The sequence below is a fragment of the Sander vitreus genome, chromosome 9 (assembly GCF_031162955.1).
Source record: "Sander vitreus isolate 19-12246 chromosome 9, sanVit1, whole genome shotgun sequence".
Classification (NCBI taxonomy): Eukaryota; Metazoa; Chordata; class Actinopteri; order Perciformes; family Percidae; genus Sander; species Sander vitreus.
This window is the reverse complement of record NC_135863.1, coordinates 20,607,128-20,621,772: the sequence shown is the minus strand read 5'-3', so window position 1 is coordinate 20,621,772 and position 14,645 is coordinate 20,607,128. Positions and strand designations below refer to the sequence as shown.

General features: G+C 40.6%; 1 protein-coding gene across 1 annotated transcript in view; it reads right to left on the bottom strand.

Moving 5' to 3' along the window:
- ell (elongation factor RNA polymerase II) overlaps positions 1-14,645 on the bottom strand; it is a 32,631-nt gene that overhangs the window by 7,071 nt on the left and 10,915 nt on the right. The window contains exons 2-7 of the mRNA XM_078259181.1: positions 11,455-11,499; positions 7,272-7,393; positions 5,039-5,202; positions 3,590-3,840; positions 3,379-3,503; positions 382-463 (exon numbers count right to left, since the gene is read on the bottom strand). Coding sequence (XP_078115307.1) covers positions 382-463; positions 3,379-3,503; positions 3,590-3,840; positions 5,039-5,202; positions 7,272-7,393; positions 11,455-11,499 — 789 coding nt within the window. The remainder of the gene's footprint in view (positions 1-381; positions 464-3,378; positions 3,504-3,589; positions 3,841-5,038; positions 5,203-7,271; positions 7,394-11,454; positions 11,500-14,645) is intronic.

The following is a 14,645-nucleotide window of genomic DNA, read 5'->3' as shown; positions in this document are numbered from 1 at the left end:
GCAGAAACCAGCAGACTGCAGGGACAACCCAGTTAGCAGGCTGTGGGTAGAAAAGGTGGAAAGTTCCCCTACCACTTCTACTGGATCAGCTGGAAAAGCTGAAGGCATACAAGCTCTGGTTAAACATTAGCTATGCAGAGTGTATTTACACTGAATTAACATCAAGCAGTTTGAGAGCTCAGTAACAGTCTAGAAATTACTAATAAAATTGTGAAATAAACGCTGTTGAAATCATAAGATCGTTTTTTTTTCTCTTTTTCAAAAGAACAAAAAGTACTTGAAGGTCGTTAACATTACACAATTGAGAGCAGAGTGGAAACTTGGGGATAAAGGAAGTGTGTGGAAGTGAGAGAAAGGTAGAAGAGCAAACAGGAAGCTCACCTGAGATGGCGAGCTGCTGGCCAGCTCTTTGGGCGGGCTCTCCAGAGGAGGGGCAGAGCTGTTCTGGGCCTGGCTCTGTTTTCTAAAAGTGAACACATGCATGTATGAACAAATGCACACACCCAAAAAAAACAAAAAACGTGATGCAATTTCTGCAGAATCCAAACTGTAAACTGCATACCAGCGCTGCAGGAACACTATATCTGTCCAACTACCTGTTGAGGTACACAGCATTTCCATCTGCACTAATGCAGCAACGTCAGAGCCTTCAACTACAGTATATCTGACTGACATCCAGTGCAAAGTGTTGTTTACTGGTTTGACCAACACATCAAAAGCTAAAGCCATCATGGCGATTTGTGCCCTTTGAGGCTGAAAATACTCAAGCAAAAGTACAAACTACATAGCTGCCTGCCATTTCCTCAGTGACAAGCTAATTCTACAGATTTATTAGGATATTTAAAAACAAGTTACAACAATTGCTTTGTGAAGCTGAGAGGGTAGCCATGACAACAGAGCAAATAAGGGCCTACTTGACAAAGCAGCACTTTATCATAACCACACACACACTTCAAAAATGGACAGAAAAAAAACTTCAATCATTAAAAGTTTACCAGTTTCATACCAGTTTAATAGTCCAATTCTGCTGTTTTTTTCTTCTCTACAGAAGAATACAAGTCATCTCACAGACATTTAACAATTTTGGAAGCTAGTTCAAGACGAGACGACATTGACAGAGAGACAGAATATGGTACTGCAGCCCACTTTGGGCATGGATGTTTGGGAGGTTTACCAGACAATATGCACAGTACAAAGTTGACTACATGGTCATTCGATGGGATCAGGGACGTACTGCACTACTTGTTTTCATACCACTCGGACTACCCTGACCATTTCCACGAGAGGCTTGAGTCACTCTGCGGTCTTTACACCTGTATTATGAGCCAAGAACCATCTTAGTGCCACGTGTGAACAGAGCCTCAGATTGATTATGATGCACTAAACTCTGACCTCATTATGTACCAGAATAATCTGTCAAACAGCAGAAGTGTCAAAACAAAAGATTGGTGCCAAGTAACAGCTATCCAACCAAGATAAATAGGACTTAACCAACTCTGCCAAGCCATGGTTAATTCTCAGCATGACAACCATCCCGTTGATCCAGTCTTGTTTTAAAACATTAGATTTACACACAGTGAAGAATTAATCATTAAAGCAGAATTTCAGTATGCTTGCTTGATCAGACAGTTCTAGCTCTGGTTTAAAAGGTTTACCGCACAAACAAAGAAGCCACTGCCACAAACAGGACATGTTAAAAAGCACTTTACACATGCAGAGATGCTGCTGTCACAGCTGATGACATTATCAGAAGGGGGCAGTTGGGTACACCAAGTCCAGTCAATTCCCCACCCTAGTTCAGAGAGAGAGAGAGAGAGAGAGAGAGAGAGAGAGAGAGTGTGTGTGTGTGTGTGTGTGTGTGTGTGTGTGTGTGTGTGGTGGGGACAGTCAGATAGACAAGCATGAGCTACGAGTGAGACAGCAGGCCGAAACGATATGGCTGAACCTTGGACGGGCGCCACATCACACACGAATCAGCATGTGCTGGAACACTGTTGCATCATGTGCGTTCCGGTCGTGTTGCTGTGCTACTCCTGCGTGACTGACTGCATCAGCTCAAAACTCTGGAGGAGCTGGCGAGGGAGAGGTGGTATTAGGTGGGAGGCTATTAGTCAGCTGATAATCTCACAAACAGAACTCAAAGTATAGTTAAAAGTGAGACACACGGTTAGGGAGCAAGTATGTGTGAATATGCATACAAAATAGAAGCATGCATACACAGAAATTACACAGAGTGGCCAGAAATAAATAAATTAAATCCAAGTACATACTAATAAATAAATGCCAACTTTGGGAAACTTTTTTTAACTATATAACTTTTTTTATAAATTGTAAGGAATGTTAGTTCTCTATATATGTAGATGAGAATAAAATACCAAAAATAAAAACACCTTTCAAAAACCCAATACAACATGAAACATACCATAATACTATGTCAGTAGCAGTCTCAACACAAAGCAAACACTTTAGCTGCCTTAAGAGTTTACCCACAGGTAAAAAAACTAAGTTTATCATGGAGAATAGGAGCTATTCTTGAGTCCACTACATAAACACAAACTGAGCACTGGAGCATTGCTGCCTGGTCTATATATAGCTAGCTGAGAGCTTGCTTTTCCTTAGTGTCCCAGATCCTTAGAAACCAGATTTTTCCACTGGGAAGAGGGCCAGCAGCTCATGCTATCAACAAATACAACACTTAAGATGAAATTCAGTGGAGCACACAGAAAACGTCCTGTGGATGCAGAGAAACACACCTGCCAGTGTAACAAATAGCACGGGTGGGGTTTACACAACCATACCTCATGTATTACATAATTTCAAGTGCACATAATTCAATCCAAGGCAGCCTTATATTTCCTTATCATATCTCATACACCACAATCTCCATTGGTTATGTAACAAGATATTAAAAAGGGAAATATTTTGCACACAGTTGTCAGTTCTTTAGAAGGCCACATCTCTACAAAGCTTGACAGCTCTACGATGCTCACATACCAGAGCCATCTCCCTGTGGCCTCACCCTCGCCACAGTGTCAACACAACAACAAAACAAGGCGCTTTGCAGTGTCACAAATCTGTCAAACTTGACAATAGTCTACCAAGCTAAAGCAAATATAATGGAAGTATATCTGATGTACCAAAGTCACACACACAAAAAAATCTGTTTCTTTTCAATGCTACAATATTGGCTATTGTTGCTCAGAAGCTAAGGGACCTCAGGCTGCTGGTATGCGCGGTCACAAACAAAAAAAACAAAACAAAGAACTGACCATTTACAGGACAGTAGACTAGCATGACTGATTTATAGCTGATGAGAATCCTCATCAGAATAGTGTGATGTGATGATTAAAGTGAGAGTCCTCCACATCTCTGACGTACTTAAACAGGATTCTCTTAAGAAGCTGCTGGTCTCCTTCTGTGTAGCCTGGCCAGTCCTTCTGAATCTCCTTATACAAAACGTCCTTCAATGTGAAGGTGTTGTCTTTCCCATTTAGGTTTGCCACCTAGGAAATGAGAAAGAGGCATGGGTAAGTCTACTTGCCTCTGCAGTTGGTGAGAGGCAACGGAGGGCAATAAGTGTGTGTGTGACCTGTTGCAGGTGGCTATCCAGGGAGTCCTTGTCTAATGGCAAGAGGCCATCTTTCTGCAACCTCAGGATCAGCTCAGGCTTCTTGTAAGGCTTGAGGGCCAGCAGGTGTGTGAGGCGCTCCCGGAGCGGCCTGTGCTGAGCTGTGCCCTTCTTTAGCGTACTACTAGAGATGATGACAGGCCGAGATGTCCTCCGCAACGGGGCGACGTCTGAGAGGCCAGGTGCCGGTTTCCGGATCTGAACCTTCTTACCTGAGGTGTGGAGAAGTTACAGGCATTAGTAAGTTGACATCAGAGAAGTTGGATAAGGAATAGTCTTGTCAGTGTGATCACAATATTTTCTCTCTTTTTTTCTTCAAATTTACCAAATAGTTTTTAGGGTGGTCATTCTAAAGAAAAGATAGTTAGTACAGTTTACTATAACTGACAATTTAAAATCACAGGATGAATTTAGTACTACAATCTAGTAGTGAAACCAGTGCTGGTAGAAAAGCACTCAAGTGACTTGTTGGCTGGCAGCCAATACTTGTTTGTTTTCTTAAGAACAAAAAATATATAATCTCAGCCAGAAATATATTTCATGTCTGTCAACATCTTTTTATCTCGGCGACTGATAATGGCTGAGGGAGCTTGCAGATGACTCACAAAAGATTACTGCTGCCACCATCCAACCAAACTCATCTTTCATTACAAACGTCAGCTATTATCACTGTCTCCCACTGAGACCTTTTTCAGGTGATTCAAGCTGAATCTTGTGTTGCCTACTAGCAGTCCGAAACACTGTTTGGATCCACAGCACACACGGACTAGACAATTTTTGACTCACTGCTGAACAGTGAATAGGCTTGCACTGGATTTCTTTTTTTGCAGGCACTGAGGCAGGACTGCTGTGGTTTTCTACTGCGTTTGTAGCACGATGTGGTTTATTGTGCTGGTCAGAGACCAAATCAAGAAGTCAGAAAGTTGAGGAGTTATGCCCAGGGACATTTCTGCCTCTGTGTGTTTAAATCACATACAGTATATGGGTTTAGAGAGAAAGAGGATCAGTGTGCAATGCATGTGGTACATTAGCTAACCATTGAGGAAGCAACCACCATCAAATTCAATAAAGTCCTGGTTACAGATGAGGCATGCTGGCAGTGTGCTGGCCCTCTGCCATTCAGCCCCAGACCCAAACGACCTGTGATGTGAACCCATTCACCAGCAGAGAAAAGCTACACAAACACATGGGCCATTTGGCTGTTTGCAGGGTACAGCAATTCTTCCAGTCTCTTGATGCCCGTTAACTCCCATCATCTTTATGGTGTTTAAATGGAAATACCTTCTTCTCCCCCCCCCCCAGTCAACCAAAAGCCGAGTTATTAAATACTGGTCTTTTCAGGTCCATGACTGAGAAAACGGACCGGTGCATATTTGGTGGCCTGCATGAGTCTGTCCCATGTTTCCTCACCTACATATCTTCCCCCAGGCTTGATGACGATAGCACTCCTACTGCGAGTCTCCTCCTCGACCTGGGCCATATTTTCCCTGGCCTTCTGGTAGGAGTCATCTGTGGCACATACTGTAATCTTGTCCTGGATCCCACCCAAACAATCCAGCTGAATGCTCCCTTCACTGCAAAAACAAAGAGGAGATCGTGAGAGAGGAAGACAGGGATAAAGTGACCAGAAGCTTCAATTGAAAGAGAACGGAAAAGATCGGCTGGGAATCTCTACTTATTTTGAAGGTGCTACATGATTAGTTTGACAGTTATTTGCGATAGACAGGAAATTTGCGATAGACAGGAAATTAACCTATGTTATATTTTAGGGCATACCACAAGTTAATTCTCAGCATTTACCTTAAATCTCTCACTATTTGCAATAATCTATCCATTCACTGTTCATTCCTGCCCAGATGAGATCCATTAAACACCCCTGAGGCCACAGCTATTATTTTTTCAATTTCCATTCCACAGTAAGACTAACTTCTGCATTAAATCCCATTCTTTCCTGACTTTCCAGCTCGCTTTGATTCCCCTCCACGTCGATGAGGAAGGGCAGAAAATGAGACAGTGCTGGCGCACTCAGTGGAAGCTGAGTCATTTGGGCTTTAGATTTGAACTCAAGGTTGATTAGGATCCAGTCAGGGATGTGGATAAACTCCACCTGACCCACTTGTTATATATATATTTTAAGAATAATGGGGTCAGAAACTTGACAGTCAGAGTGGCAGAAGATTGTTGTTCCCCAGTCTGTTTTTCTACTTCCTTCCCCTTTGACACTAGCAAATGTTTGCATGTTAGGCCAGAGAAAGTGTGCAGAACAAGTTGAATGGGCTCGATGCATAGAAGGGGATAGAACCACACCATAAGCAGGTGTCGTGTCGTTGCCACTGCTACGACACAAAGAGTCAACACACACACAGCAAGCAAATCCTACACATATTAAAGTTAATGTTTAACACTTATGTCATTTACCCTGCAGATATATCAAAAACAAAAATGCATGTGTTGCTTCCATTTTCAACAACTTTGTTCTTATTTTCTAACTGCACAATTTGCAAAAACTCAAATTTTGGAAGGATTATTGGTAAAAAGGTCAGTTTTGACTGGATTTTATCCCGTGTTACTTACCTGTATCACCCCTTCCCGTTTGTTTAATTGAAAATAAATAGGCCAAGTATATCATTTCCCAGTGTAATGCTAATACACCTCTGGATTGCATCTTTCCATTTAGTAGCTGCTACTTGGAGCCAAAGTCCTGATTGTGTTCATCAGAGTATCACTGAGAGGATTGTTGATTCACCTCAGATCCTAACTATGTAAAAACAAACAGATTGCTTACCTGGAAACACTCATTAGTTAACTTCGTCCAGACACAGTTGATTCAAATGCCCCCCACCCCCCACAATTTATTTATTTATATATATATATATATATATATATATATATATATATATATATATATATATATATATATATATATATATATATATATATATATATACATACATACACACACACACACGTTGACATTACAGTAACTAAATTTGTGTTATTGCAAAAGAAGATTTGGTTGCACATCTAACTAACTTCTAGGTCTAATTATATCTCACTTCATGGAGCTTCTCAACTCCAAAAACTTTGAAGCAAATTGTCAATTCTGCATAAATTTTCGCAAGACTGCCTATTTTCAAAATCTAAACAGTTCATTTCTCGCCTAAAACGTTGTCAGAAGTGAAATTAGTGATGAATAAGATGGCGAAAATTGTCCCGTTGTTGGTCTGTCTGTACCGGAAACCCGACCCTCGTTGACCTAGGTTCATATGCTGAAAAGAGAAAAGACCCTGCCCTGAAGTAGGAGCTGAAAGAGTTACAGGAACTGCGGCCAGAAGGACTGAAAAATCCCAAAATTGGTCCAGTCGGAACACAAGAAAATTGGGTTCTAGGAATTTTATGTTCTAGGAACTGCAAAAATCCCTCCGGTCGGAAAGCGGCTAACGCTGAAAGCAGCAATACTAGGATCTAAGTGTTTTATAATTGTATTTTCTGTCACATTTGTGATAATTTACACAAGAAAAATAAATAAATACTGGGAACCAAGCAATTGGCCCATTCCGAACAGGCACACGCTCCAAACGGGCACTGCACTAGTTTGATAAAAGAGGAGTGGAAGTGGGTGCGATTCAGTGTTTGCTTTCACCTGGTGATGTACTGCTGGATGCAGTCGAAGCTGCCCTGGGGGTTATCTCTGCCCACATTTGACAGATAGAAAGTAAACGTTTGCAGTTCACTGGAATTTTCTGACCGTGGTATTGAAATTTTCTGTTGGAAGACAAAGAAGAAAAACATGAACATATGAAATCAACATGAGATATCCCTGTTCTTAATTATTTGGTGTCAGAACAAGGCCTCATAGTGTTAAAATCCATAGACTTAGACACCATTTTTGATGTATTCAGTATTATAAACAAATGCCAGTGCTCTTCTCCTTAAAAACCTGGCTCTGACTAGGCAAAGCTGTGAGTAAGCCCCAAGCATTTTCTTGCTGGCTTAAAAAAACAAAACAACTGAAAACCTCACAAAATGCAGCTAAAATCCACTGCCTTGAATTCCTCCATCTTATTTCCACTAGGATAGTGCACTGACGAAGGATCCTAATTGCGTTCCCAATGTGGGATTGGAGGAACCGCAGGTAAATTACTATAGCAGTAGAACTATGATGGGTATTTCTGTAGTGTCTGGTCTTCGACATAGTTATGCACTTTTTTTTCCACCCCCAGAATTGCCTCTCTTTAGAAGACTTAAGAGGAAGTGGAGTTAACCACTGTCAACTGACCTTCAATTAGACAGCTGCTGGACAATTTGTTTACATGGAGCAAATAATTAGACAAGTGCAAATAAGGCATGTCAGTAATAATCTTAGGGAGAAATGTGAAAGAGAGAGGGCGAAACTAAAAAATAGCCTTGCCACTTGAGTCTACCTGATTCCACCTCACCCTATCATTAGGATGTGTAGTCACATATGCATGCATTTGACAAGTCCTGAAGAGAAATTGAGACCAGTTGAAAGCAGTTTAAGACTAATGGCAAGGCCAGCCAGGTAAGGTTTCCAGGAGGGCGTGGCAGGCTGACGACCTGCTCAGCTCCGTTTTCATGAGCATGAATTCAAGCGGTATCACAAGGACTGTGCATCAGACTGAGCCATGGTAACAAAAGATGGATGTATTAGATGGTTTTGATCCCCAGTAAAGATCCTCTTGACCAGTGAGCAGCTCATTGCCACTGACCTAACCTAGAATAGAGGCTCAGTCTGGCTTCTTCGCCAGTGCTGGGACTGATGTGCGTTCAGACTGTAGGCAGCTCAGTTCTGTTTACCAAATGTCCCAACACGTGTGAAGGCTGCAGGTGGCCGACTATAAATAAATACAATGTCCTATATTTGCCCTCCTGGAAGACCTGTGCTCTCAGGTATCTATAGTGCTTCAGTAGAACACAACACACACACACACTTACTTCATCGACAATGTTGAGGTATTCCTGTGTCCTACATGTTTCACACAGCCCGTATAAACCTAGTCTTAAAATCTGAACCCAAACCTGTCTGGAAAAACCCCTTGCATTTTCTGTCTGTTTTTTAGGTCTTGAAATGTTTTCCTTTCTAAATGATGAAAGAAACTTGTTATGTGTGTGCTCACTTTGTAAGAGCTCAGAGAGAGCTGTACCAGATGAATGAATATGAGTGAATGAATATGGGATCTCATCATGACAGCCAGGCCATCTGCTCTGTCATTTAGCCACTTTCACACTCCTGACTAGCATTCTGATCTCAACAGTAACAGATTTTTTTTTCCATGGTGGAGTTTGCTCTTTGTTGCATCAGTAAAATGCCTGCCTTGCTTTACTTTTTCAGCCAAAAAACACCAGGCCTACCATCTGATCTGCAATTGACAAACATGACTTCACATACGCCTGTATTGCATGTATACATACTGTATGTGCTCTCGACACATTCCAATTACTGCTAAAAAGAAGGAGATTTAAAAATTGATAATTAGATTTTACTTGGTGATAAAGCATCATTTATAGTAGGAGTATAAAAGGCGAGTCTGGCTCTATGCAGGACTGCAGTGTTCTGTACGGTTCCCAATTTTACACAAAAATATTGACTGCAGGACGGCAGAATCGAATGTATCAAGACTTCTAGAGAGTGCCTAAATGACTATAGTAAATGTAGAAATTATTGACTTTAAAAAAAAATACACAGACCTGAGCTACACCAATAATCATAAAATGTCTTACAGACAAATTCTTCAACATTACATGCACACCAAACAATGAGTTGAACAAATTTGCTAAGCTGCTGCTACCTGGGCTGTATCGATGAGTTTGGAAAGCATGCAGTGGAGTCCCTAAGCAACACATCTAGCCTTAAAAATACATTTAACAACATATGCTGTGTATTTCACTGCAGCATGGACAGAATGAGGTGTTGTGCTATAATGTGAGTGCAGCCGTCTGTAAGCAGATTTAGCTCGTTTGTGCCTTAGACATGGAGTGACAACTTTAGGAGTAAATTGCTTACGTACCTGTAGGTCACAAAGTAAACAAGCCACTGTTCTAGTTATCAACTCCTGCATTCCCAACTTTTAACCTTTTCATTGAGTGGGAAGTTGCACACTGTATTCAATGCTGAATGAGGGGGAGGGGGAGCCACAGTTTTCCAGTTTTGCCATCATGTTATTGAGTAATAACATTTTCCCAAAGTCGTCGCTGAGATATGGGGATGCGGCAGCTCTAGTGCTTCATGAGGAAGCACTTTAGGGTAAACAATACAATGGTCCCCCTCAGCAAATGTAGACATTTTCAGAAGTTTAGATGCTGACGAGTGTAGTAGGCAGTCATTGGTTAATAATTAATTACTATACCATATTACTATACCAAGGACACACATTCAACCTGCAGTCCTCCATATGGTGCCAACCGTTTTATATAACATTTAATGACCTAAGAGAACTTAGTGTCAAACCGTTCACATAAGACAAAGGTAAAGGGTGCAGACTATGGAGTAGGGTTGAAAGTGAATCTGTAGGAAGGGAGGAATAAGAGATGTTAAAACATAGAATAGAGGTACTAGAATCCTGCTATTGGAGGCATTGTGACCATGGTAATGCCCACCAAACAGCCTATTAGGACAACGTTTTGGAAGGATGGATAAGCCAATAAAGTATTTGGACACAAGGCAAATCACTAAACGAACCAGCTCCTTGGATGTCAAACCAAACTGAAACCTGCCAGCACAGAAGTGCACAGAGTGTCTATGCATGTCAGACCGGGCAGGCTCTCGCATGCAAACACTGCCTTTTGCCTGTGCAGGAAGCAGTGGCTTGGGCAGAAAATGTTTATGAGCATGAGGAGGTTTATTGTCTTCATGGGGACAGTTAATTGCTCATATAGAGAGTACTGGCACCCTAGTGTGGGTTTTGGGATTATCATAAACAACCAGCAGGTACCAATTGCAAAACGGAGGCACTTTTTTTTTAAACTTATTCTAGGACATAAAAACAATTCCACAGTCTATTGCATTGCTACTTGTTTCTTTCCTTCACTTAGCATATCTTGTGCATTTATTGACTGGCCTCTATTGCACCACAGAGGCAAGGCAGGCAGAGGTTAACTTTAGCTTTGCTGCAGTGGTGAATATTAGCAGGTACAAACACCTACAGCTTTCAGTCTGTTCTGTCTCAAGCCGGCTTTGTTTCCTCAGCTGTTCGCCCATTACTTTCCTTGCATTATTAGTAGTGTTGGCAATATTGGTAATAGTACAAATGGTTGACACAAGACAGGGGGCCACCAACAAGTTATCAGCAACAGAGATCTTTGATGTGATCAAATTTCGAAGAGATCATTTGAAAAACAAGGCAGCGAGTGTGACATTTTAAAAAAGGTTTCAGAGTATTTTGAGGGGCCCAGTTGCCATTTTGGCACGTTTAGGAGCCAAAGCAAAAATAACCCAAATATTGTGGCCAGTAGCAAGAGAGGCTGGGAAACATTTGCCCGATCAGGTCCCAGTGACAGTAGTGTATTAAGATCAAGCAATGTTAACATAGCACATGACACATATGGCAAAAAGTCATTCATCATTAAATTCAGAGCAGCTTTGCCAGCATCTTCCTTGCTGCTCACTTAAAGACATGGCACTGGAGTGTCAAGGGTTTGTTTGAAAAAGTGTGCGTCAGTTGGAGTTTGAGCTTCAAAATGTTTTCTTGAAAGAAATTTCTGTGTTGACACCTGAATTCTGAAAACAAAAAAAAAAACAAAAAAAAAAACTGTATGCATTGGATTAGAACAGACAGTGAGGGGGAGAGAGAAAAATATGTTCTTACCCCTTGGTTTCCATTAAATCTGATCAATGGCCGTGATGACAGGACCTATAAAAAGACAAATAACAGCTTTGAGAAAAAAAAATCTCAATGGTAAACAAAACAAGTCATTCAGGCAAATTTCCAGACAAGATCGTTTAGGTTGCCATTAATATACATGTTTAAGTATGAGCACTGAATAAGATTGTTTTTTTTGTTTTTTTCCAAAGACAACGGAAGTACAAATAATTGCTGAAAGCATTGCATTAGGCATGCAGCAAGTACTGCAATGTCAGTTCATAACTGGTTAAATCCACCATAATCTCTTTTTTCTTTGTTTTCAACTAGTGGAAAGAAGAGCAGCTGTACTTTGACTATGAATCAAGCTCCAACATGAAACCGGTTCAACGCATTCAAGATATGTGGAAAACAGAGAAACCACAATTTTAATAGCATTTTCTATTCAAAGCTATGGTATTACAATTTCGAGTTGGCAGGAAAACCAATACTCCCACATTTTAGTGCTGCGTATACTCAGACGAGTTTACTACCAAGAACAATTTACTATTGTCATTTATCAAAATCCAAGGCTAGTTCTGGTTCAGTGGTTACTTTCTATTCACAAATACATTACTTAAAATGCATACAGATTTCTTACACCTACTAGAAATGCTTAAATTAAATTAAAAAAAAAAAAAGTGTTTGGTGAAAGGTTTTCTCCAGTTAGGTTACATTTAGAATAAAATTGCCATCAATGTACCCATTAAGTGGAACATTTTAATGTACAATAACTCTAAATTCAGGGTCACTAAAAGTTGTAAAACAATAAAAACATGAAAAACACTTGTAATACTGTTGATAGTAAATTTGCAAGGTAATAGCCTTTTTAATAGGGGTGCACGATTCAGAAAATGTTACGATTCGATATTGACTTTTGGGCTCAAGATTCGATTAAAAATCGATTTGATTCAAAAATGATTCTCAATTAAAAAACAATTCACAGTATGTACATGTAGTTACTTTTCCCATGTGACTGCAGACTCCAATTTTTTTTTTAAAGAATCGCGATAAATTTTTTTTGTATAATAAAATACAATAAATTACAATCAGCAGACTAACAACCTCCTGGAAGTGATGTCAGGTTTAGAGATGCAGGAAAAAAAGACGAAGGCCTGAACAGGGTTTCAGTTGTATTCAGCGGTTTCAGTATCAGATCCACCATTCCGGGGGTTACCCTATGATATCTGTTTATCACTTGATTTCTTATAACTCCACATTCAGTTTCAGATTCTCCATTTCAAATTAAGCAAATCAAAACACAGAAGCACTTTCATTTCCTAAGATATATTCCACAGAAAGACGAGCGATGCAGCAGGATTCTTTTGTTTGGAAGTTTTTGCCATGCTAATGACGTGATGCTAATGCTAAGACAAAGCAGCAACTGTGAGCACCACACATACAGAAAGCGCCAAGCCAAAACAATCTGTCTTTGTAAAGTCAAGCTAAACTGTATATCCATGAGTGTTTGTGACACCAGAAGCTGTTTTTAGGATGTTGCTACCAACAAGGAGACAAGCGAAGTATGAGGACAATTGTAGGAAGTGAACATGAACATCTAACTTTACCTCTTGCACCATAATGAGATCAAAACTTAATAGTCCAACACTTTTTGACTAAATACCTGCCAAACTAATGGCATCATTACTCTGTACTCAGGAGATAGAGCGGGTCATCTTTAAATCACAAGGTAGCGTTTCGATCCCCAGCTCCTCCTGTCCGCATGTTGTGTCCTTGAGCAAGGCACTGAACTAGGGCTGCACGATATTTTGTTTCATTGTCTACATCGTGATGTGCGCATGTGCGATAGTCACATCGCAGGACGTTGCGATGTTGACGCTACAACTTCTTTGCTGCTTGATAAAAAAGAAAACTTTCACCGTTCTCCTTTTCCTATGATTGTTACCAGCCGACCCTTCCCCTTTAAGACAGGTGGTCATGTGACATAACGTTAGTCCGACGGGTGTGTGAGTGTGTGTGTGTGTGTGGGGGGATGGAGTGAGGCTCTCCCGTTGCCTTTTTCTCCCGTAATGGGAAGTGAGGCTCTCCCGTGTGTAGAAAAGTGAGCATGATGCACATGCTTTTTCCATGGGTAGTAAAGCTACAGTAGTCAGTGTTTTATGTTCGCTGCAAAGACAAACTAAATCACGCAATCACGACATATCCCGGCCATTTTTCACCACAGAAAGCTGCTACCAGCCAGGCTAAAGCTAACATAGTTAGCCTAAAGAAACAAGGCGTCTGTCCCAACTAACGTTATGCTTCGGCGCTGCGACGCTGGAAACGTAACACTAATCTACAACAGCAGTCTGTGTCTGATATAATGTAATTTACACTGATTTAAGTGCTCTTGGATACACAGTTTGTAGCTAGTTTTTAGCATTTTTCGGCCAGCAAACCAACAATCATGATCTATTTTAATCAATTTATCAAACAACCAAAGCAGGCCCCGCTAGTCGACCACAACCTGACATTTAGAGGAAGCAACATGCATGCAATATTAATATCATTCACTTTAGCCTGGATTGAAATTATATGAATACAATGGTGTCATGTCAGTCAACCAGTGGATTTCTTCCTAATGTCCCTCTCCAAAAATCACTTCACAAGAGTAATCACAGCCCTTACTTGCTTTGGTTTTTGTAAAGCATTAAAGTTCAACAAAGACTGGTTCACATAAGAAAGTTTCCTTTTTCCCCATTTTCTATGTAGATGCACTCTCCTACAAAAATCACTCCAGTAGTTAGTATTTCTAAATAGGGCTATTTATGTCCTCTTGTAAAAAATAGTCTTTTTTTCATATCGCAATATATATCGCAGGGGAAAAAAATATCGCAATCTACGTTTTTTTTCAATATCGTGCAGGCCTACACTGAACCCCAAGTTGATCTCGATGGGCAGGACAGCACCTTACATGGCAGCTCTGCCACCATCGGTGTATGAATGAGAAGAAAATTGTAAAGTGCTTTGGACCAGTAAGGTAGAGAGGGCCCACACACACACACACACACACAGTCCATTTAACATTTAGTGCTAATTTTTAAGCAAATGTTAGCATGCTAGAGCTCTCCAGACTGCAACCAAATGGTCGCATTTTGCGATAATGTTTTTTTTAATGAGAATGCAAGTAATTTTTACTAGGACTGCACGATTTAGAG